General features: G+C 36.0%; 1 protein-coding gene across 1 annotated transcript; it reads right to left on the reverse strand.

The window, feature by feature from the left end:
- Positions 1-978: 978 nt before the first annotated feature.
- On the reverse strand, positions 979-11,094 carry LOC106133801 (zinc finger protein SNAI2-like). The gene is made up of 2 exons (XM_013333634.2): positions 10,971-11,094; positions 979-1,871 (listed from the first exon to the last, which is right to left on the reverse strand). The coding sequence occupies exons 1-2, from the start codon at positions 11,092-11,094 to the stop codon at positions 979-981; spliced, it is 1,017 nt and encodes a 338-aa protein (XP_013189088.2).
- Positions 11,095-27,162: the final 16,068 nt, after the last annotated feature.

Below are 27,162 nucleotides of genomic sequence, written 5' to 3' on the forward strand. Positions count from 1 at the left end.
TTCATAGGTTAACAATTTTTTGTATCTTAAACACGGAGTGGAAGACAACTTGCAACATTTTACTAATACGTTCGGTGATCGTACTAAATTTATTTGTTATCAAGGCGAACAAATAAACTTTAAAATAAAGTGCATTGTATTGTAGAGTATTGTAATAGCGGTAAAGTACCACTTAAAACAAAATAATAAAAAATTAGATCATAAAAAATAATACACCTGTTTCTGTTCGTTCTAAAATTAAATGTGATGATAAAACTAAAATCCACGATACTGCCAAATTAACATGTTTTGTATCATATAATGTCATAACACCAAGTCTTAGGATTGTTTAGAGCAGTACAAAAAGGCTGGGGCACAGTAAGAGGGGTTGCGTGTGCGAGGCGCGGGGCGCGGGGCGCGGGGCGCGGGGCGCGGGGCGCGGGGCGCGGGGCGCGGGGCGCGGGGCGCGGGGCGCGGGCGGCGGGGCGAGCTGGAGCGCCCGAGCAACAGTTTGGTCCTCTCGACTCGCTATCGCTAAGCTATCCCTACGCGTCGCACGCTACTCGTGCGCCTATCACTGTCACTCTACGCTCGTTACTTTATTGCTCTCTTTGTACCACAGCTCGACGGTTTCATTAAGTCTCTACGTATCACCATAACTACGACTAATCGCCACACGACTCCTGCGACGCTAACTTACCTATTACGTTACTATGTAAACATTACTCTACTGTAACATTGCAGGCTCTTGCCATAAATTGACACGATTGCTTTCGCCGATACCGGACTAATAATTGAAAAAATACAATTTATTATACATATATAATTTTAGAATTATGGAAAGAGCCATAACGATAATATTAGGTACATTATTATTGCTTATTATTCTTTCGACATCGTCGAAACTACTAGCGTCTACGCTATAAAATATTTTTTGTAAAGGTGTAAAGAAGTTTATAGAGAAATCGTTCGTTGCAATCGTTCGTCGACGGGAGCGGTTCACTCGTCTTCGGAGCGCACGCACGCCGACTCCTGGTGCTTGTTCAGGTAGCTCTTGAGCGCGAAGCTCTTGTGGCAGCGAGTGCACTCGAACTTCTTGTCGGAGGAGTGCGTCTGCAGGTGAGCGCGCAGATTGGAGCGGTCCGCGAATGCCTTGCCGCACGCCGCGCAGTTGTAGGGCTTCTCCCCGGTGTGGGAGCGCAGGTGACCGCGCAGCAGCCACGGCCGCGAGAACTGCTTGCCGCACACGCCGCACACGTGCCCCATGCGGTGCGTCAGCACGTGCATGGCGAGCGCGGGCATGGACACGTACGCCTTGCCGCACTCGCCGCACCGCTTGGCCGCCACCGAGTCCAGGCTGCGGTGCGTCTGTTTGTGCCGCGACAGATTCGACGATGTGGCATATCTTTTGCCGCATTCGTTACAGTCATACTTTGCTGTTTTCTCCTTGGCCGGGACCTGCCCGGCGTCCGTCTCGGCCGCGTGCTCGGACTCCGCTTCCTGCTCGAGTTCTCCTTCAGGTCCGGCCTCGATTTCGATGTAGTCAGGCGCCGGTTCGATGGAGAGCGGCGGGGTAGTTTCATATACGTAGCTGATGGGCGGTTCAACAGTGTACTCGATCGGCTGGAGAGGAGTGACGGTTTGGACCGTTTGGTAGATGGGTTCAGGTGGTTCTTCAGTTAGAATGTAGATGTTGGTGGGTTGTATGGTGTACGTGTAGACTGGGACGACGGGCGTGGGGTCAGGGGCATGGAGGACCGTGACAACAGTGGCGGGGGGGAGCGGGGGGAGGCTCTGCGCGAGGGAGAGCAGGTCGTGCGCAGCCTCCGTGTCTGCCGCCGAGCGCCCGGACACCGCCCCGCCCAGCTCCGCATATTCAGTGGCGCGCGGTTCTGTGGACAAACCACAAATGTAACCTTACCTTAATGCAAAAGTTGACCAGACTCTATCTATATCTTTAAAAATGTACACGAATTAAATTGTATTACAAGGATGCTTCCTTTTTGACTAAAATATACTCTTCTATTTTTGTCGTTAGCCTCAGAGTAAGAGAGAAAATTAAGATAAAAATATATAGAGCGATAGCTGGGTAAAATCTATTGAACATTTGTCGAATATTTCAGTCAAATACTTATTCGTAAGTGCGTCAATCGATCAACAAACTCTGAAACGTCGAAACACTTTTAGTCAAATAACACTTTATCTCCTCAAAGATATATCACTGAAATGAAGAAGAAAATTTCTCATTTTAATCCTTTTCTGTCTGGAGAAATTGCAGATAACATCGAACCTAGAGTTTTATGCTAATTACTACTTTGGTAAGGATTACATTTATCTGGCGAGGGACTTATTTTCACTGAGTGCTTTTACTTCAATTAATATCTTTACTGACAGAATCCGATTAAAACAGAATTCGAAAATCATTAATATGATTGTTCACCAATTTAATATTATTAAAAATTAATACAAGACACAATTTCAGTGCAATTTTTCTGTGGATGATGTAAAAAGCAGGTAATATGAACTGTTACCTAACGCAACACAACAACTATGATTCAAAATGAGGAGCAAGTCGGTTATACCTCCTAATTTTACCAAAACGAGCAAGGTGGGTTATGAAGAACAAGGCCAAGATGATAATTTTAAAAATTACATAATGACCTCCGTGATCGTGAAAAGGACGTAACCAGTACAAACCCCAGGAAGATGCTAAGTAGATTGTTTTGCATTTTGATTTATTCTTTAACTAGCGACCCGCTCCGGCTTCGCACGGGTAGCTCTGTAGATACCTATAAACCTTCCTCAAAAACCTACCCAAACAATCACGTGCTTACAGAAAAAGAATTATTTAAAAATATTTGCATTAATTTTAAGTTTGCAAAATTCAAGCAGTCATTTAATTTCGAAAATATATTTATTTTACCATACAAAAACGACAATGCCTGCGGACACGTAAATCAATTCCTAGAAACACGTCAAATGGTACAGACAGCAGACAAAATTTTAACAACCCTAAAACAGTCGCGTGGCGACGGGTCCGTACGTAACGTCATTTTGAAATCAAACATTTTAATGTGTTTTCATGATATTTTATTTATTAGTCACAGAAATTTTATGGTAAACTATCTCTCAAAAAAAAACAAAATTATTTTTAAATCCTCATGTTCCTTTTTTTTATTTTAATTACTTTCATGCCAAATTTTATTATATTTGCTATCCAGCTTCCCCAAAAGTATTCCCAAATTTCTCAATAAAAAAATATTTGCTTATTCATCTGAGGCGTTCTTATATCGCTTTGTAACTATCATGTATTACCACAAAAATATGGCAAAAAAAATACGACAGAGAAGACATATGCACTACAGACAGAATACGCACGTGGTCAATACACAAGGCAGTATAAAGTACAGAGTCGCATTTTGACGCAAGCGTCGCAACCCTAAATTGCTTCAATTCGAAAATCTACAAAAGCCTGCGCCGGTCAGCTAATGTTTGTTGAAACAAATGTAAAAAGCATTGCAAACAGCAAATCAACGAATACATTTTGTTTTTGTTTATTCTCTTTCAACCTGGTTCCATATATTCACTGTTTGTGCAGATTGGGCCCTATTTGCATACCCGTTTGTTTGTACGGAAAATCACAACTAGGATATGCTCTACTGATCCGAAATTTTCGCAAATGCACTGGAAAGAAGGCTATTTGCAAAAATTTAAAAATATAGGTCAACCTGTATTAATTTAAAATATAAAACATTCAAATATAATTAAAAAATTAATTTGTAAATAACTATTTAAACATTAAACTGACGTTTATCACTAAGTTCTCCAAGCGATGATTTACGTATTAGTATACCTTTTTTCTAAAATCCACGGAATAAGGTTGCTCTTTCCTAAAATGCCGTCGCCGTAACCCAACACAACACAACTGTACACATGTGTGATGTACGTACCTACACCTACAATACAATTGAGTTAAGATAATTTGTTACAAAATATAAAGACCTTTTTGTTGTAAGAAAGAAGCTCAAAGGAATGATTGTGAGCGGTGGACGAACGATATATAGGGGCTTAGCATAAGGACATCGTTTGGCGTAAATCATTTTACTCGAACGTTCAGCGACAAGCCTCGCGGGAAGTGCGCACGCGATATTAAATTTTCCTCCTACAAACACAAAGATCAGTTTTGAACAAATAGCTCCCGAACTTTGGAGACACCTCGAGCGCAATTTGACGCCGGGTTCAAAATTGCTTTTGTTAGTTTTCAACACGACATTTAATGTGCGAAAATTATGGCTTCCCATAAATTAAAAGCCATATTTTTGTTCAAATTATACGAATGTTTTGTAGACGTGTTGATAACATTTATCAAATGTATATATCACTGGTGATTGGGGTTCGCATTATATGGTTTACGTAGCAAATCTCAATAGATATAGGTTGTACCTAATACCACCAGCCTTTTGGTGACGTCACCTACTGCCACACTGGTAGCTCGAACTGTTTCATTTGTTTATGATTTAATAAAATAATAGTCTTTTATTATTACCCTCTTTCTCTCATATTTTTGTGCACCTACTTCTCTTAGCTATTACGCATAGGGACCCATGGGAACCACTTTTCAACATTACCAGTTTAAAGTAGCTGGCATATCATTAATGGCGACGTCAAACCTTATTTTTTTTAAATAATACAAGATTTTAAATAATTTATTTTATTTGTTACGTAACTTTACTTAGGCATCATTTTCTAAATAAGGGCCGCGCAACTACAATTGTTATGCTAATTATAATCCTCTGGGCTAACAAAGGGTCTTAACGGGACGCGAATTTATTTGGCCAAGTTTTTATTGTGTGATTGTGTTTTTGTTTTTCATTCCATTCCAAATATTTGGAGGTCATTCGTTTGAACAGCGGAACAATGGGGAAATTAAAATTGAGGCGTACAATACAATACAGTTGACAAAACGTAGAAATCGGAATAATATAAGTCAATAAATGCGTCGTCACGTTACGGTGAGGGAAAACATTGTAAGGAAATCTGCACATTCAGGCAACTGGATGTGTAACCATATGATCCAATACGGGTAAGGTTCCTCTGCAAACGTTAAGGAGGTCAGATCGGAGTCGCTTTGTGTAAAAACCTGACTCGTCCAATCCAGGATCCATGGTCAGAGCTTATCCCGGGCTCCTCTCCAGAGTGGTGAGGATGACAGCATACTTCAACATCTTCAAGACTATAGCCAGGAAGAAGAAAAATAAATGTGACTTCGAAAGTCGTTGTCACCACGATCAATCGCGTAATGTTTGCATAATGAATCTCAATTTAGATTTTTATTTCACAGCTTTACCTACTGTGCAGAAAATAGCATGCATTGAAAGAGGTCGACACATGATTCCTGTAGTTTCAAAATACACAATTTCTATGTTTACACATCCATTTAAAGACTTGTCTGAACGAGTTAAAACGCAATTTTAAAATCGCCCTCGGAATATGACGCTCGGAATTTCCACTTCGAACGGAACGTTTGTTTAGTGAAAAGTGAGTATTTTATTGAATTTCACGTGGTTTAGACGATACCATTCGATTTATTCCAACAGAGCAATATTTATTTGATTGATACTAACCTAAACCGTTGGCTGTGTGGTTGAAAGTAAATGAATTAGTTTTTTATACTACCAATACTAATACTATAAGGAGAAGATAGTATATGAAAATATAAGTGTTACATCATTGAAGTAAGCAAAGAAAACATATAAGATGATGATTTAAGAGAAGATTTGTATTTTTTGTTTGTGACAACTTATCTCAAAACCACTACACTCACAAAAATAATAAATTAAGATCAATATTGTACTATATTATTTCGATTTCTATGAGGAAAAGCCTATATTAATTTTGTAGGTAAGCAGAAAGAGACGCTTTACATAAATAGTATTGTAATACGGCACCGTAGTATACCTATCTACCATACTTGACACAAATGGAATTATCGAGTTCAATCAAAGTGCCAGTTGCAATAATAGCAGTTTGGACAAAGCCCCCAGCGGCTTAGGACATATCCTTACACGTGACGTACTGTACACTGACACACAAAAGTGTAGTGGTAACTTTGATTGAAGTGTACACTTGAAGACACAACAACCACAAATTATTGTTCCTAGTTAAATATAGACTGTAAATTATAACTTTGAAAGGGAACGGCCTGGATGATGAAAAAATCAAAGGGGGAGTTTTGATAGCAGGGTTAAATCTAGTTTGATGATCTGTTTAAGGGTTTATATGTGAGGCATATAGGTATTTGGATGAAAACTAATAAGAATGATAACGTCTGAGACAAAATTAAGGTACGTTACGTGCGCGTTTAATACTACAGGTTTTTTTATAAATATAATATAAATTCAGCCAAAATAGTCATAACTTTACCACAATATCATAATATATCATAATTACTATAATGAATACATCGCAACGCAAGCTGTGTGCAAGGTGATAGCTTCTGAAAAACCGAAACACTATAACAGTCTATTCGGAGCGAATTTGAAAATCATAATATATGTTAGTAGAGCGTAGGATAATTAACATATATTGTAATGCTATCCTAGGTGCATTTTGTACCAAAAATATTATGTTAATAAGGTGCCAAGCGCAACGCAAACTGGAATGGTGGCCCGAAATATTCAGGTAAGTATAACATATATAAAACACTGTAATCTGTACCAAGAATTTTTAAGGAAATATTTTTCACTAGCTGTGCCCGCGACTTCGCGTGGATTAATTATTTTAGGCATCTTTGAAGCCCTCATGGAAGTGATGTTATATAGCCTAAAGCCTTCTTCGATAAATGGTCTATACAATTAAAAAAAAATTTTTCAATTCGTGCCAGTAGGTCCTGACATTAGTGCGTTCAAACAAACAAACTCTTCAGCTTTATAATATAAGTATAGATTTATCGTACAGATTAAAAATTACTGATAAATTTGCCTCTGTAATAAAATAATTATAGCAAATAATATTGATTGGTTAAAGTCAGCTGTTTGAAAATGAAATAAGAATTATTGCGATTTTTTTTTTTCAAAAAATATATATAATTAATACAAACCAATTTCAAAATCGCTTTTACAAATTAGTTTTAGTACTCAAAAAATAATTTCATTAAAAATATACTTAATTCAAAAAACCTTATGCAAACGAAACCGTGGTTAATACTCGTATGAATATACCCGTCTGTTATTTCATCCAGCCACTATTCGATAACAACTCTCATTGCAAATGAAAAATCATTCTCTCTGAATTTTAAATCAAGCACTCTTACTTTGCATCATGCGATTATTTCCGATATTCAACTCGACTGTAATTTCTCCGCTCCGTTCGTTTATTTCGGCGGCGCATAATTTTTGAAGGACACTAAAATAAATTTGTAAGTAATTAATCTTTTCAAACATGGCTCTGATTTTTGCTCTTCCATCGGAAAATATAAATGCGTTTTCCCTTTGTTTGATTCCTTGCTTAATTGGTTGCATACACAGAGGTTTTATTTCAGATTTGCGCGACTGTATTGCTTTTGAGGATTTCTCTCGCGTTGTTTACGGTAACCATAGACTAGATATGGTCAGAGTTTGTCAACTAAAGCATCATACATCACAAAGTGTGATATATGATGATGTGTGGTTTTGGAATAGAAACTCTGCATCGGGCGGCGAGGTCCACCAGGCAAACTGTTGATGCCTTATCAAAATGATTTATTTATAACAAAGAAAACTAAATAACTCTCTCTTTTAGTTTTCTTTGTTATACACAATTAATGTCTCTATTATAATATTTTTTTTAGAGATGAATGTACCTATTTGGTGCAAAAAATAAATTAAATAACAAATTTTATCAAAAAAAAGTTGTATAACATACCAACACATGGTAAGATATTGAACTCTTTTATGAATTTGCATCTGGTAACATCATAATAAGCTTAATATGAAATATTTATTTTTAACAACGTTGAGATAAAAGTCTGTCTTTTTTTAAAGTTACTATTCAATAATATTACTAACAAGTATTTGAATAAATGAAACCTTTGCTATCGATAGTAGAGACGAATCTCGGAATACCCATTCCAACTTGAAAACATTATCTTTGAGTTAACACAACAATGAATGATATTTGCAATTAATAAACTTTGCCAAGCAAAGCTTTGTTTGTTTGCCTTCTCTCAGCAACAATAGGCATTTGTGTTTTCCAAGAAATGTGCTCAAAAATAAAGTAGAATTAGGTAACCGACTTCATTCAAGGGAGAAATACGATTAGGGAAGATCATTTATATTATTCTCATCAAAGCTTACTCCTAAATTGCTATCTCAACAGTTTGTATTCAACTTTAAGTACTACTGTTTAGTAAGGCAAGCACGTAAGTTACAATGTTTAAATAACAGTATTGTTTATTTCCTTATTTTACCACTGTTTGGTTAGATAAAAACAAGCGAAAGTAAATGATTTAATAATAATTTGTTTTTGTTTCCAAAATAAGATACCTACATCATAAGGTTCAGGTTTAGGTTAAGCGAACGTCGTATCTCATTTTGAAAATATAACTGAACAGCCACGCAACTGAACGTGGCATTTTAGTCTATGTGAGACTGTCAGCTCTGTCTACCCCGTAAGGGATAAAGACGTGATTACAAATATGTATATATGCATGTCTATTTAAATTTTCCCAGTCAAAATACTTGAATTCAGATATTGTTCAATTTGGTAATAGCGCACTAAATCAAATTGCAGCGGGACGCGAGTTAAAATAACTATTATTACTCGGATGAACGGCAGAAGTTATTCCGCAAAGTGGTTTTAATACTTTCAAATGTACGGAGACATAGAGAATTCTAGGAAATCCCGCAAATCCCGCACTTGGTAAGGTTTTATGCAGAAAAGAGCACCGCGCCGCTCTGACTATCTGTCTTCGATGTGTCTATTTTCGTTATCCAGGTTGTCTAGGTTTTACACTTCATATCCTGGAAAAGAGTCTGCTGGAGTTTAAAATTTTCAAGGAAATGAAGGCGTGGTAGCGGTAACTCTATAGATAATAGAGTATCTATTTTGTGTTTGTTTTAAGTGATACTTCCTTGGACGGGTGTTAGTTCGTGTCTTAAGTATCGGATTACATACATCACGTCACGTCTATATCCCTTGCGGGGTAGACAGAGCCAACAGTCTTGAAAAGACTGAATGGCCACGTTCAGCTATTTAGCTTAATGATAGAATTGAGATTCAAATAGTGACAGGTTGCTAACCCATCGCCTAAAAAAAAGAATCCCAAGTTTGTAAGCCTATCCCTTAGTCGCCTTTTACGACATCCATGGGAAAGAGATGGAGTGGTCCTATTCTTTTTTGTATTATGTTTATTTATACAGTACCTGTAGTTCAAAGCAATAGCTACGAAATGTTAAACCATATAGCACTATTTAAATAATGTTTATGTTTTATTATCGGTACAAAAATGGCTACAGTCGTAGTGAACATCTCTGTGATCGTCATCAATTTGGTAAATTGGTTTCTTATTGACGCAAGTAACATCTTGCTTATGATAAAGTATATCGCAACGCTATGATCTCTCTGCAATAGTCTGAAGATATGGAAAATTTGTTGATTGTGATAAAAATATATTCATCTTTATTTTGTAAAATAAAAGCCTTGCTTTTGTCTTAGTTTCATATTCCAAGCGTGAAATGTTCCCGAAAAGATTCAAACGAGCCCACACTACACTGCTTCAAGTCATCAGCGGGGCGCAATAATTTTATTGCTAAAATATTCAGCGGCAAAGGCATCAGACTTCATAACTAGATCAGAACTCAACTTGATGAAAATACACGCCCAGTATGAACTTGCCATGTTTGACGTAACCAATTATCCGACAAAGTGACGACACGACCCTTTGAGCAATTTAAGCTTTTTGAAACATTTCTTGGTAGTTTCCTACATCGCTTTAGCTACTGTTACTGTACAAACAAAAAGAGATTTGTAAATAAATATAAAAACACGATTAACGTAACGTAACGACGGTAGGAACGGAAACCGACACCTGCTTTTGTGTCAAAACCTTTGTGGAATTATTATAAAATATTATGTCGTTTTTGTGGACATGTATAGAAGTATATTAATTTGTCACAATTCAGAAGTGTCACACTGAGTGTATTCAATTATAATACCTTTTTTATAACGTTTATCGTTCCTGAATTAGATTTTAATTCACCATAAGATATATAGCTTATAAGTCACAGGCGAACCAAGGGCTCCTCTCTAAAAAGAACCGATACTAACCCCAGGACGAAGTTAATGTCACAAATTGTAGAATAACGATAATTGACGAGTGTCTCAGTATTAATTAAGGAGCTTCCACTTGCAACGGCATCCGAACTTTACGTTAATATTGTTTAAAATTTGCCAAGTACAATATCTTTGGCGCTGAAATTTCAAGTTTCTATACACAATGTATAATTAACGCGAAAGTACCTCTACGACGTTTTCAACAGGAAATTACCGCACTAATTTTGGTGAAAATTTATATTAAGTTTGAAGCCTGGAAAATGACTATGTTTTCGCTGGGGCGTCAAGAAAGACATTTGTGAAGATAACTTGGAACTGCACGGTTGGTGATAGTGGCGTGTATTGTGACCGTTTGCAAAAAGGACTATAAATAGGGCTTCAGACTCCCTAGCTATGGAATCTTAGCAATAGTCACCAAAAGTGCACCTTGCTTAATGATTAATCCGTCCGATATATGATTGCCTTGATGTGCAGACCTTCTTGCATGTTCTCTCACCGTCAGAGCATCGATTAGTAATTAAACAAATATACATGTACTCATAATTCAGAGAAGAATCGTTATATATGACTGTGATAGAATTTACGTAAAGCTTACTTATTCACGTCACTCACCGACTCTCCTGAACTTTACGTCCTCTTTATAATAAAACTAATTACGCCTATAATGTGTGTAAGTTTACCTGTTACAGCAGAATGTTCAGCAGGACTGTAACAAGGGGGGGCGACCGTGGCCTCGGTGGGGCTGCGGGGTGGGGGGGCATCATGCCTCTGGGAGCCTTTCTTCACCATGTAGCAGCGCGGCATCGCGGCCCACGCTGAAACAAAAAATATTGTTAAAGGCTTCGGCACACTGAAAGCGGAAAGTTCCAGCGCTGCTTGTACGCGGGTTTGTTACGAGTTGTAATATAACAGAAAAATGTACTTGAATATATCACGTCAATAACAGGTCTTTAGCCCATCGCCTTAAAGTTAAACCAAATCGTATACCTAAACCTTACCCTTGAGTGACTTGTATAAACGGAAGAGGGCTTAGAAGCAGCTAGCGGCACACACTATATTTTTTTCGCTACCAGACCACAGTGCATAATGTGCTTATTCTTTTAATCGCCTTTTACGAGATCCAACGGAAAGAGATTGAGTGGGAAATTTTAAACTTTTTAGAACATTAGACCTGAGATTGCGAGTTAACTCACTGCTACTGGCGCGCGTTCGGTGTGAAGAAAGCTTTAGACTAAAACCCGCTCCGCGGGATTACTACTTTCAGCAAGTTCGATCTTGAGCGGATTAGTTTTTTTTCGTTTGTAGATTAAGCAGCTTTAAAATATTTTAACAAAACATATTTCTTATTATCGTCAAACATTTATTAACATGAACTTTTTTATTTCGATGGTATTAGGTGCTTTTTTCGACAGAAGTAAATAATGTTGGTAGTTCTAGGTGCACACCACCTAAATTTGATCACACATGCCAATCGTAAACTGGGATAAAACCTTACCCTATATTCTTCACCAGACTCTTAATTAAACGTGATTTTTCAAGAAAAAGTCTGGAGAATAACATAGGGTCATTTTCATCCCTGTAAAAACTGTAGTTTTCAATGGGATTCTTTTGTAGGAGGCGGTAAATCCGCGCGGGCGAATCTGTGGGTAAAAGCTAGTATATAATAGTTCGGAGCGCTCGATCGTGGTTGTGCTGATATTACGCGAACACCCGGAGGTTCGTGCTAACTATTCGGAGGTTCGTGTGCAAAACAACATTCTAAAGTTGTAAAATTAACTTGAAAGCATTTACTTTATTACCTTTCCGACAAACTTCAAAGGAGTACTTACGTACGTACTTCTTCTTGTATAAGACATTTCAATTTGTCACAACTCCTTAACAAGTATGTTTTGCTTAATTTTGATGTTGTGATGCTCTTAAATATACTAAACAACGTTTTATTTAATATGTTTGTTTACATATTTACACTATTAGTGTATGAGGACAACTAGTCCTGATTTGTATTTTTTTACGAAATAAAACTCTGGACTCGTTAAAAGGATGTGTATTCGGTCGTTCAAAAAAAGGCGGGAAGATTTTTTTTTTTGTATTTTACTATGGAAATTGCGCACAGATAACTAATTTGCGCAAACAAATATAATCGAATAAAAAAAATATATTTACTACGTATAATATAAACCAACCAAATAAAGAGTATTCCAAAAAATGCTTTGGCAAAAATTTGTGCTATGGCACGGTGCCAACAAGCGGGCAAATAACTCTAGAAACAATATCAACAAGCACGGACAAAATAAAAAAGGAGTACTTAATTAGTTAAAAAAAATCTGCCTATTTAAAAACATGTACTAATTAATTATATTTTTAATAATTTATCCCGATGCTATATTTTAGAAATTGTGATAATCTTATACTCTTATTAGATAAAATATAGAGAGTATGTTCTTTTATTACTTCATAGTCAGCATTTCACTGACGCCATGTAGAATTTTTGAATATCACACGTCTCAAAACATAGGTATTAAGATTTTAACCTTATATATAGAACAATAACCGGTGACGCCATTTATAAGATAGGAGGTAATAATGAATATTATTAAAAGGTAATAAACCCTCTCGCAGTGGGGCAAAACAAACCAATTATAACAAATATGAAAATTAAAATAGCAGTTCTAATGAAAAATAAATAAAGCCGCGCCGATGAACATTCTATGGCGCTTTATCAATCAAAAGAGTCTGAGGTATGCTCGTTTGCGGAACAAAAATAATCGGAATGCAGACAGTTTCCCGCCTGATTGGGGCAATACAGCAGCAAATTGAAATTTAAAAAAGTGCAAGTACTAACGTTAGTGATGGGCTCCAAACAATTATTGTTCTGACGATAAAAAAAAATATTTTAAAAGGTTAAACGTTTTATGAGTAAGAGTCGTCACTTTTATTTTAATGTAGACTTTTCGAGTAGAATGGAAAAATATTTTTATGATGTGTTTTCTAATGAAAGCTGAAACAAAACACTAAAATTGAGTGTGGTGATACAGCAGAATGTTAAATTTTTATTATAAAATACTGTAAGTTATGTTAGTAGTTATCATAAGCTGAATTGAAGTTAAATAATATTTAAAAGATATTATTCGTAAATTTGAGGCTGAAAAATAGTAGTTAAAATCAACACTGTCGTACAATATCAATCAAACGAGGGCGAGATATGCCGTAGGCGGAACAAAAATAATCGGAATGCAGACAGTTTCCCGCCTGATTGGGGCAATACAGCAGCAAATTGAAATTTAAAAAAGTGCAAGTACTAACGTTAGTGATGGCTACAAACAACTATACGGATGTCGATCATGTTATGATGTATAAAAAATAGGAATTGAAAATGTTAATCATAGATAGATGAAGTGAAGATGAACAGAAGTAGTGTGTATAATTTCTGAACCTGTATTAAATATCTGTTTTATATTAAATTAATAAATATATAAAAATCTATCTTTACTATTTCATCCGTAAGTTACTATTTTATTTGGGCTATGTATAGTTTATGGAAATGTAAACAATAAGTTATAAAAGTCCTCATAAAAGAGAGTAAAAGAGTGTTTTTAAAATGTTATTCCTATCGATAATGGCATAACTAGTGACGTCACTAACTCGGAGTACTGCTCGCCTAGCTGATCGATTAGACAACAGCCAAAAAACCAAAGTGTTCGAGAATGGATGAGAATTCATGTTTTCATTTAAGTCATCTATCTGAAGCAACTCTGTAGCATGCGCAAATTTCTCCTTCAAAACTGCTTGGCGATTTTCAGTGAGAGATTTAGAAATCTGAATAATATTCAGATTCGTGTGGTGAAATGGTAAATGACTTAATATTAAATTTTAATCTAGAGTTTAAGTACCCATCATCCTGCGTGCTCTTTAGCCTGAGACCGAACTGAATAGTTCAAATTTAAAATTGAAATATACGGCAATTCCCAGGACAAAATTATAAATATAAATATATTTCATAATTATGCGGTTGATAATATATTTAACGATACTCACACCTACCAAATATAATTGGTGCGAAGCCGCAAATATAACACAAATTATATAAAAAGTGACCAAATTCCTAGGTAACCTTAATACTTTTACAAAAGCACAAATCGAATGTAATTAATAAATAATTTGCTTTTGGGTCTTGGGAATGACATTTTCCGGACACAATATAGCATACGTTTGACCATAGATAATTAATTACATTCATACACAGCACAGCACGGCAGTGAAAGCGTGACAAATTGATATCATTTTATTTTTAGACATAGAGTATGTGTTTTAAACCTTTTATCATAATTGATTGACATAAATTTAACAAAACAAGTTAATCGGAGTATTTCCCAAGCTCCATAGGAGTAAATGGAAAGCCGGTGTGACGTCACAGGGCCTTTAATGGCCGAACGAGCACGTCATTTCCGCCGCCGCTTAAGTAAATGGAAACAAACAGTTCGGATAGCCCTAGCATTAAGTTGGCGGTCTGCACTCGAATGATTTAAGGGTTTTAATATTAAGTTCTGTATGTAGAATTTCGTTACAAATGTAGGGCCTACTATCTAATGCGTGTAAATATTCCAATTATAGTTATTCTTCACTAAATTTCCGCGATTTTTTAATATTTTTGTAAAATACTTACTGAAAGCGAGCTTCAGCCCCGTTTATAGAGTAACATTAACAAATTTATTTCTAAAGTTCTCACACATTTTTGTCATATTTGTATGTTATGTATGCCGGGGACTTACTTTTTTTTCCTCATGTCAATAATTCAAATTTTACTGACCCAGTGTATGGCCATTTGGGTCACACTTGCTACCTCCATAAAATCATTTCATTTGGTGTAAGCTAACGAAAAAACGCACGCACATTAAACCTTTCCTAATAATACAAATGCGAAAATTTGGAAGGCAACTCGTTTGTGGATGAAGTTTGGTGCGCGGGTAGAATATAACCTAGAATTGTTATTCGAGGTTCTAGGTTATATCCGGTGGGAATTTCGATAAAAAGTGCTTAATATGTTTATTAAGCACTTTTTATCGAAATTCCCACCGGATAAAAGCTACCGGGCTCAGCTAGTAAAGTAAATATAAATGGCTGGCCTCCTCCCTCTACCCTTTGTCCGCCGATAGACATATACGAAAGACATTACTCTATCAAAATTCGAGCAAGCCCCCAATTCAGCAAATGAGACTTTGTCTGGACTGCTCACCACATTCATAGAACAAAGCGAGGCCCTCTCATGCTAAACGCAGGCCTTTGCAAGCGAAACGGTCGGTAAATTTCAAGTTTAATGGTGTATTGACAAAGCAAAGCCCTCAAAGGGTGATTATGGTGATTGGAAACTAAAGCTCGTTGAATGGAGGGCCCGATATTGGTAAGCATGTAATATCATCACAGTTACATATTTAACTGTTAGTAATAGACCAAGCTTTTGCGTGGAGTTTCGCCTGTGTAAAATAATAATATCCTGTTGGCTCGCTCCCTGAGGGCATTCACAAAACGTCTTATTGCTCCTCTATATTTTTTCAGCCAAGTGGAAGTGCTAGCCTGTGAGTCATTAGGTCCCGGGTTTGATTATCGGTCTAGTCACGTGATTGCGTCTTTGGTGTTATTTTTATTTTTCCCTAATGTATGTTAACCTGGAAATTTAAACTGGTAAACCTAGTTCATATAATGAGGTGATAACAATTTTAATATATAGGTCTAAAATATATAAAAATAAATATTTATTGACTGTAATTGCCAAAAACAGCAGACTGTACAAGTCAATTAAATGAAATTGTAATTTAAGCATTCGTCTTTTAGGTGATGAACAAGCAACGTTGTCACTATTTTAATGTCTATTTTAATGTGGCCTTTTAGTCTTTTCAAGACTGCTGGTTCTGCCTTTCCAAAAAAAGCTAAAATTGTGCTTTTATATATGTTTGTATGTATGCAATAGCTACCGATGCAACAAATTAATAGACATTTCAGTGCATATTCTCCCGGTCTTGAGCTCAGGAATTAACTAGTTTCGCCGATTCACCTGTAAATGGCATGAAAGGAATATACTGAAGTCAGCTGTGCGTCTAAGCCCTTTATCCTGTTTCCAACTCGTTGCTTGATCGAATCTTGATGAGATTGCAGGATTAGAACATATCTAATAGAAGTGTAGCATTAAATTGGGTATTTTTGATCTGATTATGAGTCATGGTAATAACAGAAATGTCGCATCCCGTTGAGGTTGCAAAAGTCAACTTTAGAAATGTATAATAGCACACCTAGTAAAAAAAAAACCACTATTTCAAACTCAATTTCAACATTAAGCTGTACAGCTGAACTTTTTTTGTTGGCTCTAAAATCTCCGTTATGTGTAAAAATTTTATTAAATATGTATGTTCTAGTACCTATAAATGTAATACAAAAAATATAACTTAGGCAGCGTTGTTGGCTAACCAAGTCACATAGGTCAGATGAGAGTCAGAGTGAATATTGAACTAAAGTGTACTATCAGCTGATCGAATGCAACAAACAAATCTTTCTCCTCCATATTTGGGTGTTCCCCAATTGTACATACATATATACATATAATCACGTCTACATCCCTTGCGGGGTAGACAGAGCCAACAGTCTTGAAAATACTGATAGACAATTTCCAATTGTGCCCTCCGCCAATATTATATCCGCTTGTCAACATATCTCTTTCCTCTTCATTTGGTTATCAGCATGAGTCTCATTAATGTTACAAATAATAAAATCTTATTAACTTCCAAAGCGCCAACGCTAAGAACGACGAAACGAAATCCACTGTGCGAATAGCATTTTCCCAAGACGTTATTACAAAGAGCTTATTGTAAGACCCAATTATCCGTTCCTCATTGTACTTATAAGACTTACTTTATTTCTTTTCCTGGCTTCGGTGTCAAGTGATAACAACTAGTTGCCACCCGCGACTAGTACGTACTAATACGCGTGAAATAATCTAACAAAATACTAAATCAAGTTACTGAAATGAATTACAAACGCTCGAAGGTCAAGATCAAGAGTACCTACATACAAGCTGATGAGCTTAAATTATTAGAGTTATTAATGTGGGTGAAGCGAAATAATCATACAAGAATCGTGTAGTGTTATACATATCTGCCTATTTCTTTTTAATATTTATAAGAAAATAAGACTTATGAGTAAAATACTTTATTCGACGTTAAATTCGAAATTCAAATGGTTTCCATATTAGCTGTCTGGTCAAAAAGTAAAAGTAGGAAATTCGGCACCAGAGGGCAAAGGGCAGTGAATAAAAGGCAGAGCGATGCACAGTTGCGCCAAAACAACAAAATGCATCCGCCCATCTCTTTTACGCTTTTTCTGTCAGACAACGAGCACATTTCTAATTTCCAAGCATTATATTTCGAAACACAAAGTGAACAGATTGCGAATTTTACACGTGTTAATCATTTCAACCCGCCATTGTTAGCGTTAACTGTTACAAACTGTAAATAATGGACCACGTTACCTGTTTGGTTAGTATTTTATATAGGTTATTATTTAGGAGTAAGGATTTTTGAGAGCGTTTTAATCTTCTAGTTTTTATAATGTCGCATTCCTGTTAATGTTTTGGCTTATGTGTTTTGTGTTAAGAAATATTTGTAATAAAATATATATTATATTCTATTAAAATAGTGTACATTTGGGTGGAGTTTAAATGGAATTAATTTTGGTGTAATGATTAACATTCGGACTTCTTATGTGTCTGTGCGTGTATTGCCCAAATATTTAAATTCTCGTATATAAGTGACTGCTTAATAGCTTGTTTCTAAAAGAATAGCTGAACCACTTGTCGGACAAAAAAAAAGGTATCATATTTTGATGAATTAAATAAAAACCTACATGGTACTCATAGAATTCCTAATAAAGCTTTATATTATTCCGATTTATATGATTTGTAAAAGCCCGTAAAAGTCAGGGAAATCATAAAAGATTTTATAGGCATTCTTCGCCCTCATACCAATTTTAAAGTATTCAGGCACTGTAACTGAATCCGGCATACCTGTGTGAACGCACACATGCAACAACCATGCAAGGTCTGCGGTAACCCCACGGCAATTTGCTTTGGCCTTCGAGCGTGGGCTTTGAGGTTAAGAGCCCTATAGCCGAACTATTACGTAATCTGTGCAATAGCCGCCTGACCACAACCGCATTCGAGATAATACCTCGATCAAAGCTTAGATTGTTTCAGCCAATTCGGCATAGTTTGTCGAATGTTGATAAATCAAATAAAATGTATGTCACATACATATAATCACGTCTCCATCCCTTGTAGGTTAGACAGAGCCAACAATCTTGAAAATACTGAAAGGCCACAGCTGTATAGCTTAATGATGGAAATGATATTGAAATAGTGATATGTTGTAAGCCATCACCTATAAGAAGAATCATACATACATCCATAGCTAAAAACAGACCTCTTTCCCGGAGAGGTAGACAGAGACTTTCCACTTACCACGATCCCTGCACACTCCTTTCACATCATCCAAATTCATAACTCTCTAAATACAAGCTCGTCGGCTGAGGGTACTCTTGACCTGACCTTAGCCAGGACCCGCCTTCTAACCTTCTCACACACATCCTTGTATAAGTCAACTTCCTTTCATTCATCCTCTCCACATGGCTAAATTATCCATTTCGTTCACTATTATCTTCACGAATAAATAATAATATGGGAAAGAGGGTTTATTTTTCTTCTTGGGATTCCTTACAAAGTTTATAAAAGTTAGAATTAAAGCTTTTCTACCAGACAACGGAGCGGGAAATGCAGAGAGTTAGCGAGTTACTCAACCTTAAGCGATCAAAAATATTCTACTAAGTACTTGTCTAACTGTATAACAAATGTCTGCTTTCTTTGTATATTTGAGCGTGAGACGTAAGAGACGCCTGTCTATCCTGATGCCATTGTTTCTAAATTCGTACAATTTAGGAATTTTCCATAATGAATTAACGTACATGGTCATTAATACTGTAGTATAATAACGTGGATCTCTTAAGTCAACTAAGAGATTAAGCACATTCATCTAGGACATACTTTTTTGGTGGTCTGGTTGCAAAGAAAAACATACTGTTTCACAGCCGTTTTACCGTGCAGATTTCACATGTCAAATTAATGTCTTTGTAATGTGCCTGTATTACTCAATGAAAACTTTAAAGATACCTATGTCCAGCAGTGTAGTTAAGGGAATCAAAACCATCATAAATAATTTCATTTAGTAGGTAGTCTAAATTAGCAAAAAGTCAAAAATCTACGTTAACACGGCATCGGAATAACGCTAGAATTTTCAATAAAGTAATCCAACCACATAACAAGGCAATTACGCTCACCTCTAATTTATGGTTAATTTTCCGTTAATTTCGGGCCAAAATATTGGGCTACCCGAGAGTTATGCCACGTTATAACTAGCCAGAACTATCAAAGCCTGATTGGGCAATCAGCTCGAAACTCCGATGAATTCACGCAAGTTTTCGAACATGGAAGTACAAATAAACTAGAAGTCGAATTGTGAATTAAAAATTCAAAAATGAAAATATTAATTTAAATGATCTTTTCTCATTCCACCCCTTCTCAATTAAGCCAATTAGACCATTGACATGGAAATTGTTCGATGTCCTTTCATCTCTTTCTAATAATGAAGAGACGGAAGTGTCGAAAATTTAAAGACGTTACGTTTTTTTTTTATATTTGAGTGTAGCTTCCATTTATTATGCGCTTCCTTGTTTTCCAACAAAATTCGTTGTGCATAAATTTGGTGGATCCCGCCGAGTACAGTAATCGAGTTACAGTGATATCGCCGCTGCTATTCGTGTTATTGAGAGTAATCAATCCAGTGAAGTGATAGGCGTAACCGACTGCGGCGATAATGAAGTAGTACATTAATGGATGTCACACTGTTTGTGGAATACGAACAGAACATTTGTATGCAGAAACTTCTCTAGTAAGACGTTATCTGTTCAAGAAGTTTGGAAGTTCTAATAAATTCCCATTTTCCTGTGAAATTTATATTGAGCGTATGAATTCCACAACTTTAGTTTAGTACTAAAGTTGAACAACGGCGCGAGTAGCGTATTATAGAAATGGAGATAGAATATTTTTGGTTTTTACAATAATATTATTATTATGTGATTTTAAAAAGAATCTCTCCATTAATCCTTGAAATTTCATCTAAACACATTTTCAGAGCTTTAAGCTGTGAATATATAAATCATTGGTAGTTTGAGACAAACTGTGCTCAATCTGTGTAATTCGTCTTTTAAATAAATTAATGTAAAGCTGCGCCTTGCACGCTAATTTACCACTCTAACTTATTAAAGGCCGTGTAGTGTTTTCTAAAGATGTCGTACAAGGCGATTAAGGGAAAGGCTTATGAACTTGGGATTTTTTTAGGCGATGAGCTAGCACTATTTGATCATCATCTCAATTCCATCATTAAGAGATACAGAAGACTGTTGGCACTGTTTACCTCACATGGGATATAGATATGACTGATGATATGATGTTTGTACTAATTTATGTATCCTACTAAAGCTTCTAAGGATGGAACTTCTTTTGTCACTCATAGATCTGAGTTACTCTATCACGCAAAAACTACCGAGCGGGTTTTCATGAAAGTTTGCAGAAGTATGGCTTAAACATTGAAATAAGGCGGACGATGTCGCGGGTAACAGCTTTGCATATGTTAACTAATACCAACTACCGCGTATTAGAAAGCGCAGCGTGGGACGGCTCCCCGTTCGGGATGGGCGGATGAACCGTCCGCGGGGAATCCTACCTACCATGGGGACCTAGGTTGAAGTCACTGGGGGAGGCCTATGTTTATCAGTGGACGTCATACGCCCGATATGATACGGATGAGTACCTTATACACCGCGTTATAATATTAACCTCGTCATAAAAATAAGGTTAAGGAGAAGTTACGTCTTTCCACTTGCTACGATTCCTGTAATATTTTCATGCAATAAAATGTATTACTAACTACACCCCGGAACTATCGTGGGAATTGCAGGATAAAAAGTAGCCTTAATGTAATTCCACGTTTAATTCTACCTGTGTACAAAATTCCAACAAAATGCGTCCAGTAGATTTTAACAAACTTACAAAATTTCGCATTTATTATATTAGTAGGAATTAGGTTAAAAATAATAACCAGAATCTGGAAAATCGTTTCATTATTCAAAACAATTATTGAACTAAGAAATGAGGATTAATAGAAAAAAAAATACAACAGCAGACTAGCATCCCAATGATTGAAATTACGGGTTGAACTATGTGAATGTTAAAGTTTGAAGCAGAGCGGCGCTAGGCGTCTCGGACAAGTCTCGAACTTTCCACAAGTTTTATTTGCCCAACTTGCTTCGTTACTTTCATATACATTGACATAACTTCGTGGATGTTTATATTGAGTTTAGTTTCGAATAATTTTCTTTGATGCATCCCATTTTTTTAATACTGACTTCTTACTCGTTTTTCAAAGAAAAAATAAATTATAAAAAATGAATAGAATTCATCGTAAAAGACAACCAAGGGATATGCTTATAAACTTGGGATTCTTCTTTTAGGCGATGGGCTAGCAACCTGTCACTATTTGAATCTCAATTCTATCATTAAGCCTAACAGCTGAACGTGACCTATCAGGCTTTCAAGATTGCTGACTATGTCTACCCTGAATGGGATATAGACTTGATTATAGAATGAATGACTTTAATACCGGGCTTCCTTGTAATATTGTAGCACCTTTTCTGTCTTTAGCGCTTCTGCATCGTAATGAATTTACAACAAATTTAAGTTTAATTCATTAATTTATCGACTTAAACTACAGTGCGTCATCAGGAACATGCCCCGCCATAATATTGACAACATTTCGTGAATGAAATAAAAAAATCCATCCGTTGCAATCTGCGTCAAAAACTAACAATAATAATTAATAAGTGTCTGGACCACAATTATTTACCATTATACCGGCTGCATTCACCCATCATCGGATCGTAATATCTGTATTTCAAATCTAGTCTCGAAACATTTGTCCCAAAGGAAACCTTAGTTGAGACTTTGATGGCAACATAATTTACGGTGACACCATGGAGCTAGCCTTGCTAGGCTGATCTGCCCTCTAAGAAGCTAACGTCTCTCGCGAGGCGCAAAGTCAATTGTCATGAAATTCAAGTTACGGACCAAACACATTTGATTATTCCGCAGAACTAGTTAGCAAGTGTATCAGACAGCTTATTATAAGCGACAAAGCTATTGTTAGGGGCGACGCTAAGCTAATACATATGACGGCTTATCATTAGTTAGCTATGCAGTTATGGCATGCTATCGATCGGCGCGGTCAGATATGTTGCTCGTATAGAATAAATCCGTCATTAAGTACACGCTAATTTAAATGGGGATGTTAAAAAACCATGGTGAACATACGAGTTGTAAGCGACAATGGTATTATAACAGGAAATATTCCAAAAACCATGTTTAAGTACCTAGAAATTTAGAATAATATCGCTAATACTTAACAATTTCAAATAAAGTGCCAACCAGTCTCGCCGGCAGCATGTGTTCGAGCGACGAAGAAATTTGGCAAATAGTTGATGACGTCACAGTAAAATATATTTTAAACTTACATTCTGCCTAAAAACCGATATACTTATAGCACATACATAAGATTCCCAACATGACCTGCGTTATAACACAAGGTTTTTGTTATGTATTACATACATGCATACATATAATCACGTCTATATCCCTTGCGGGGTAGACAAAGCCAACAGTCTTGTAAAGACTGATGGGCCACGTTCAGCTATTTATGTATTCTTTATGTTAACATAAAAAAACCAAGGTCAAACAGTCAAGGGATCTAACTGAGAACAATACATACATACGACTCAGAGGCAAGCACACTTCCACTGCGTTACAGCAAATTGAAATTATTTATTGCAAATGTAACAACGATTTTTAATACAGTAATAGATAAATAACAATGCGTCATTATAAAGCGTTAATATGATGGAGTATAAAAAGTGAAGATCCTAGAATCTGAATTTCTTATTTAGACTCAGTGAAGACACAATTCATTTGGTTAATTTATCTCAACTTGCATTAGGTATTCAAATTCAGTTGTTCTGAATAAGAAATCTCATTTTAAATGAATTATTTTATTTGAAGCGTTTTTATTCATAAATTTACCAGCGTTTAACTGCAGTTCTGGCTGAGTGTGTCTCAGTTAATTGAACGATTCTCTAACGGAAAATTCTATTTAAATCAATTAATTTTACTTTTTCTCTTTAAATCAATTATTTTAGATCTTCAATTAGGTACAGTCGGGTTTTGACACGAAGCGATTTCCGTTTGACTGCGCTACCTTTGCGGGAAAACCCTACCTAGATTGAATTATAGTTACACAACCAGTTGCATATATATATTTAGGTTTTATTTAAAACAATCAAACTTATGTATGTAGGATTTGAACCTGTACCTCCCTGTGCATCACGTTTTATTATTCGGTTACCGTTGCACCACCGCCGGTCCAATGTAACAATACTTTATATCAAATTTCAGCAAAATCCATTCAACAACAGAACGTTATACTCAACTCTACTTCCAAAAAATTAGTTTCTCAGAAACGATACATCATTAGCCTCAACAAGATTTGCAACATTCCGAAGGACGCTAAAGGAGAATTCCAAGAAGATAATGTAAGAATATTATACTTGTTAACTTACTTTTAATAAGATTAAGTCCTGCGACTTGACAAAACGCTTTTCTTGTTATTTTAGGAAATCCTTTCGTTTCAGTATTTTTTCATTCAAATAAATGAAAAATTCCTTTTTCGACTTCCGCATTTGTTAAAATTAACTGTCTGTGCTTCATTCATTGCATAGTTACATTTTTTTGTTTCGGTAGAATTGCAAGAACATTAAATTCTAGATAATCATTTTTCATAAAGTTCCTATTGCAATATAATACCAGTGATATTGTCACTAGAAATTATTTGCAAAATTAATTTCATTAATAATAATTGTTCGTGATTTTGTCAACATATGAATGGCAATATTATGGATTTTATTTCGGACCAATTAAAAACCTACCATAGTTTCTGTGACACACGCGAATTTAACAACACACTTTGATTTTCTCAGTAGCAACGAGTACTCTCTAAACTGACATTCAATAACCAAAAAGCATCCGACTGATTTCAGCACATGTGAATGCCTCGTTTTGTTAGTTCGTTTGCCTCTGCCATCCAACTCGAACTATTTTCAACTGTACCCTGAAGTTATAGAGACTAAAATAGCTCGTATACTCCGACGGGCTTGTCGATGCCCGTGGGATCGAATGAAAACACCTGTAAAAGGCGTGTGGAGTGACGCGAAATATTGACTTGGAAATACGCTCGTTTAAATTTATCTCAAGCATTTGAGCAATCGTTTTTGTGTACAACAGACCAAAAATAAAGTTAACAGGGAACTTTTCTATGTTTTATTGAGTTTATGTCCTATATTGGACCTATGTCTAAAAGTTTACGTTGGCCTCGGTGGCTGCGCTAGTGTGCCTGCCTGTTGAGTTTATTTCCTTAAACGCAACTGTCAAAGTTTTTGGGTTTAGCTCCATTCAAGTAATTTTTCCCATACTTATATTTATAGTTATGACTATATTATGAACTTTATATGGAACTTTTATATATTTGATGGCATTTAAACCCAATGTTAGATGTATGTCTTGCGGTTTACGTTTTCGCCTCTATTGCTTAGCGGTATCGCGCGGTGTAAGATACAAGGTCCCAGGTTCAAATCCCGGCCAGAGCATTACGAAAAACTAACTATTACTGATTTTTTGATTGTGATAAAATTATAAATATTATATCGTTGAGTTAAATCCCTTAACACAAGAATCGATTTTAGGGCTAGCTAAATTTGTGTATGTTCAATTGTTCATTTATATATACAAATTCATAGTTCCTCTGTTTTGACACAACGAAATCCGCTATTCCTCCATATTTAAATTCGGAAGTTCCTCGGTTACTCTGCTCCCGTTTCAGGGCTAAACCACAGACCTTTGCAACGAACCCGTCTAATTAAAGTTTTGTTTGAATAGTTTAAATAACGTGATATAAATAACCTGTTCTTAACCGCAAATAATTAACTATATGAATGCATGGAATTTAAAATGAATTGAATAAACAGGTTTATCACGAAGCGAGTCCCATCCGAGTTCCGCAACCTTAACAGCGGACCAGCGCCAAACAGGCCGCCATATCTCTGGTAGTATAACATTTTATGACTTCTAACATCAAAGAAAATATTAAAAGTCGACTTACTTACTTATGGGTTATCACCTATGTTGCATCGGGCGACTGGATGTGTAACTATACACATCCAGTCGCCCGAATGTACAGGTTTCCTCAAGATATGTGAATACCCCTCTCCGTAAGAGCAGCGGTTAGCTATCGTCGCTATCATTCCTAGTGTACCATTTTATTACGGAAAACTTCAAAGATAAATAAGAAAGTCGACTTACGATAGCAGAAAATGAAATTATATTTTCCGACGGCGGTCACTCGCCCTCGCCTATCAATAAATTCCGAGATCGAAGCCGGAATGTCTCAAATCCCCAGATCGGATGCTCGCATCGGTATATATATAAAACAATGAGAGTGTAGATGTATGTTTGTCCGGGATGGCAAATAAAAAGTGGTGTCTCAAACTTTTTGTACATTTTTATAGCAGAATAAAGTTTTAGCGCTGTGGAGACAGGGATATAGACGTACATGGTCTTATTCCAATTTCTGTGATATTGCATAAATTCCCTGAACGCCGAAAATTTAAAGTTAAAAGACCTTCTACACTGTCAAAACTTACCACCGACCATTACGCCCTTGGTCGGGTTGACATAAAAAATGAACAGTCTATGAATCGATAGCAGCAAGTAGGAAGATTAAGCAAAGTTCAGTTGTGGTTAGTTTACAAGAAGGTTATATTTTTGGAGAAGGTATTTTAATGTTACATACATACATACATAAAATCACGCCTCTTTCCCGGAGGAGTAGGCAGAGACTACCTCTTTCCACTTGCCACGATCTCTGCATACTTCCTTCGCTTCATCCACATTCATAACTCTCTTCATGCAAGCTCGGCGGTTTGATTAATTTAAATTTTACTGTTACTATCGTATATGTAAGAATATAACGTCACAGTCACAGTACATACGACAGAGCACTAGCCAGTGTATTTTAAGGTGCCATACGTAGGGAATTACGAAAATAGACTCGGAATATTGAACGTGGTGAATTTATACAAAGCTAACACATACATACAGAAGATTTCATTTTAGAATTCTGTATGAAATAAATCCTTTCTAATTTAAAGTTTAACAAATTAAATGTTCTTCTTATTTCATTTTTCTTTTCTACATACATAAAATCCCGCCTCTTTATTTTTCTAATTTTATTAAATAACATGTTTTTTAATGTAACATACCCATAACATCATATAAAAAATATATTTTCATACAAGCATTTTAACATTAAAAAGAATACTATTACAATATTTTGCATATAGGTATATAATTCATATTAATACTATTTAAAAAACGTTCTTCTTACACCATCAGAATAACACATTTAGTTAAACTCTGTGACACTTCCTGACGGATATTAACAAATAGTTTTACTAAAAGCACAAAATGTATTTTTTATAAGCCACTAAACGCGAAATCGAAGTAAGGGTGTTACAAATAAAACTATTCTCTTGACTACATTAAATGTAATAAGCTTCTGTAGTCTTTTTAGTTTACGACCACGGCTACAGATAATGTTATAAAACTGCAAAGTATTG

This window comes from Amyelois transitella, chromosome Z (assembly GCF_032362555.1).
Source record: "Amyelois transitella isolate CPQ chromosome Z, ilAmyTran1.1, whole genome shotgun sequence".
Lineage (NCBI taxonomy): Eukaryota > Metazoa > Arthropoda > Insecta > Lepidoptera > Pyralidae > Amyelois > Amyelois transitella.

What these genes read in the sequence shown, in the direction of transcription:
- LOC106133801 (XM_013333634.2), bottom strand. Translation starts at nt 11,094, where the DNA reads ATGCCGCGCTGCTACATGGTGAAGAAAGGCTCCCAGAGGCATGATGCC. An exon ending in TGAACATTCTGCTGTAACAG is followed by an intron (nt 1,872 to 10,970) that starts GTAAACTTACAC and finishes GTTTGTCCACAG; the next exon opens with AACCGCGCGCCACTGAATAT.